The sequence below is a fragment of the Pterocles gutturalis genome, unplaced genomic scaffold, assembly GCF_000699245.1.
Source record: "Pterocles gutturalis isolate BGI_N339 unplaced genomic scaffold, ASM69924v1 scaffold22606, whole genome shotgun sequence".
In the NCBI taxonomy this organism is placed as follows: Eukaryota; Metazoa; Chordata; class Aves; order Pterocliformes; family Pteroclidae; genus Pterocles; species Pterocles gutturalis.
The window spans coordinates 77,524-80,784 of NW_010098436.1; the positions used below are offsets into that span (position 1 = coordinate 77,524).

A 3,261-nucleotide genomic window follows, 5' to 3' on the forward strand; every position below is an offset into this window, starting at 1 on the left:
CGGATTCTGCTTTCACATCCATGTAACTCTAGAGAAAAACCTCACTTGTGTATAGCTATTGCAGAGGCCAACACGCCTACAACCCAGAGCAGCGGCACAGTCTCTTTAGCTGAGATGTGAACTGAACTAGGAGTGCTGGAGTGTGCTCTCATATGGATCAGAAGTAACTTTATTTCTCAGTATTTATAAAGCAAAATTGACTTCCCACTGTGTTTCACATAAAAAACAATATGCAGAAGTAAGAACAATTATTTCCCTTGCATTAAAATGTTTCAATTAAAACTTTCAAACAAGGTTTCACCAGCAGCTGCTTCTTCAAACGAAGAGTTTGATTCCTTATCAACTTACCCTGATTTTCAAACTTCAGAAAGTTGTACAGCTTTCCATGCTTTGTTCGTTCCAGGTGAATGTCTCATCATGTAACAGAAGTCAAACAACATATTTTTAGGCTGAGGTGGGGTGTTTGTCGGTTGGGGTTTTTTTTTTAGAAGTTACATTTTTGCCCTTTACTATCCGTGATTATGTTTGATTGAGGATTTTTCTTGTTTTGTTGTCCATGCTATGTGGACTAATGTGAATTGTGCTATGTTGCACAAGGCTTATGTGCCACAGAAGTCTCAACTGCAAATACTGTCAGCTCTCGAGGGAGTTTTGGACGCGTAGAAGAGCCCACACACAGCCACGAATCCAAATGTTATTACCCAGACTACGCTCAACATCTTTTAGCATGCCTTGTACAGAGCCAATTTTGAATTTCTGGTGCTACAGCTAAATGATGGTTAGCATTTCATAAGATGTACTAATCAAAGCATTTTTCAATGCGTGATTTATGATGTGGCTTCTATAGAATGTGCTGCTTTATGATACCTCACTGGTATTTATTTGACTGTTCTGCGTGGAGAACCGGAGGAGAGAAGTGGCAGGGAAACCGCCAAATGGACTCACAGGTGCAGGCATAGGACAAGTTGCATCAGTACTTGGTGAGAAATTTTATTTGCCTTTAGGCAGAAAAAATGAGTGTGGATCTTGAGGCTATACATTAGAGATAGGCACCTAACTGGGCAGTCGGATACCCTTCCCACCCTGAAATTACTGTAGGTCAAGCCCCAGTGTTTCTGGAATAAAGAGAGCAAGTGAAAGCAGTACTGAGCTTTCCTGCTAGTAAGAGCCTGGGACCTTGGCTTGTCTTTTCTTTCACAACTCAGCATAAATTCAGGTATCTTCAAACAGTTCCAGATATATTTTTTCTGATGTCCCACATAAGATTAATTTAATTATTAGGCTATTTATAGTCAGAATATATGTCAGCAATACTGAATTGTTCAACTAAACTTCATTGCCTTAAAGAATTACTGGGATATTGTAGGAGAGAGAGGAGTTTTGGTTGTTTGTCCTTCATTCCTCCTTTTCTATAGTTCCCTATCCTGTAAAGAAAAGCCAGTTTCAAGACATAGAAAATGTTGTCTTTACTTACACATTTTCAAAAACTTCATCTGAAAAGCATTCGTGGTCCCTAATGTGTTTACACTAAACATATGAAGAACAGGATCACTCAGTACTACAGGACTAGAAAAACATGTAGCATTGTTTATATAAAATATGAAAATCTTTAGTTTTAACTACTATCTCATTGTCTTACTTTTTTAAAAAAATTTACTTATTAAATTCAAATAAAAACCATTCTACTTTTTCTTTTCCTTTCCTTTTATTACAAAGCAGACTACTAGCATATGTCTGTGACTTTTAATTAAAGCACAGCTTTTTCCAGTAGAAAAAAATGTGATTTCCCAGTGTATGGTTCCTTCTCAAGAGTTTTTGTGGGTTTTTTTTTCCTCTCTGTGTAATTTCAGATGCTGCACAACAAACACGTGATGGTTCGTGTTGGAGGCGGATGGGAGACTTTTGCAGGTTACTTACTGAAGCATGACCCGTGCCGAATGTTGCAGATCTCCCGAGTGGATGGGAAAACTTCCCCAGTCCAGAGCAAATCACCAACCCTCAGGGACATGAATCCAGACAATTACCTGGTTGTTTCTGCCCATTACAAAACCAAGAAGGAGATTAAGTGAAATAAGCTTCTCATGTGATTGGGACACTCTGTTTGTAGGTCCAAATTATTTTCTCGAGTGTAGTAAATTTAGTTTATGCTTTAAAAGGACTTCAGAAAATTTAAGACAGACTGGAAATGGCAACCCATTTTGAAGATCTTTGAACTGTAGAACTATTTATTTCTAGTACTGTATCTTTTATAGCAAATTACCCTCGATAGGCTAATTACTACAATCAGATAAATAGACATATATTTTTAGCCAAATTATTACTCTTTAATATGTGAATGTATACTTAGAGTTACATAAAGGAGTGGATCCTGTTAATGGAAGAAAATACACAATACAGTATATTTGTATGAAATTCTTATTACGTTGAATCCTTGACTATTAGGCTAGTTGAAAAATATATATGCAGGTGGAAAATTATTATTTGTGGAAATTATTTGGTAATGCCTCTTGAAATGAAATACAAATTTACTATTTTTATGGGTTGCAAGATTTTTTTAACCAGTAGAATATAGACTTACTGCATGCCAAATAACTTCCCAAAGTGATTACTTTAAAGAAAAAAAAAAAAGCCCAAGAAAAAACCCCCCCACACCTTCTACTCTTTAAAGCTAAAGACAATGCTCAGTGCTAGGTCTGTACGTAGATCCTTCCTGTTTTTCACTAAGTTGCCCAATATAGAAGCCTGGGGAAGGTGAGAGGTTGCCCCTTCCTCTGTCAGACAATAGCCATGGCCAGTTCTGCCAGCGGAGCGATGTCCTGCAGCCGCGAAGGGAAGCAGTAAAATATGCACAGCGCTTTGACCCAAGGAGGAGCTTCAGAAGATGCTGGTCCCTCCTGAGTCACAAAACATTCCCCTGTCCTTGAATCCCAGCTCTTCCTTCCCCCTATGTTTAATTTTGTTGGTCACGCCAAGTGTGAAATATTCATTACCCTGTCAGTTGAGTGATTCACATTCTTGTAAATCATTCACACACCTCGAAATTAGCTACAGGCATATGGGGGCTTAGTTCATGATTTTGGCTACTTTTCTATGTTTATATTTGGTAATTTATGTGCCTTGTAACGTCCTAGAAAAAGAATTTTATAGGATTATTTCACTGACTGTATAAATTTGAGCAGAACTCAGTTGTTTCATTAAAAATGAAATAAAATTTTTTAACATACTCATACTTTTTGAAAGTCTTATTTATTATTTGTAATC

At 37.3% G+C, this 3,261-nt stretch overlaps 1 protein-coding gene across 1 annotated transcript in view; it reads left to right on the forward strand.

Moving 5' to 3' along the window:
* GAS2 (growth arrest-specific 2) overlaps positions 1-2,069 on the forward strand; it is a 70,952-nt gene extending 68,883 nt beyond the window's left edge. The window contains exon 7 of the mRNA XM_010073017.1: positions 1,851-2,069. Within this exon, the coding sequence (XP_010071319.1) occupies positions 1,851-2,069 (219 nt within the window). The remainder of the gene's footprint in view (positions 1-1,850) is intronic.
* The last annotated feature ends 1,192 nt before the right edge of the window (positions 2,070-3,261 follow it).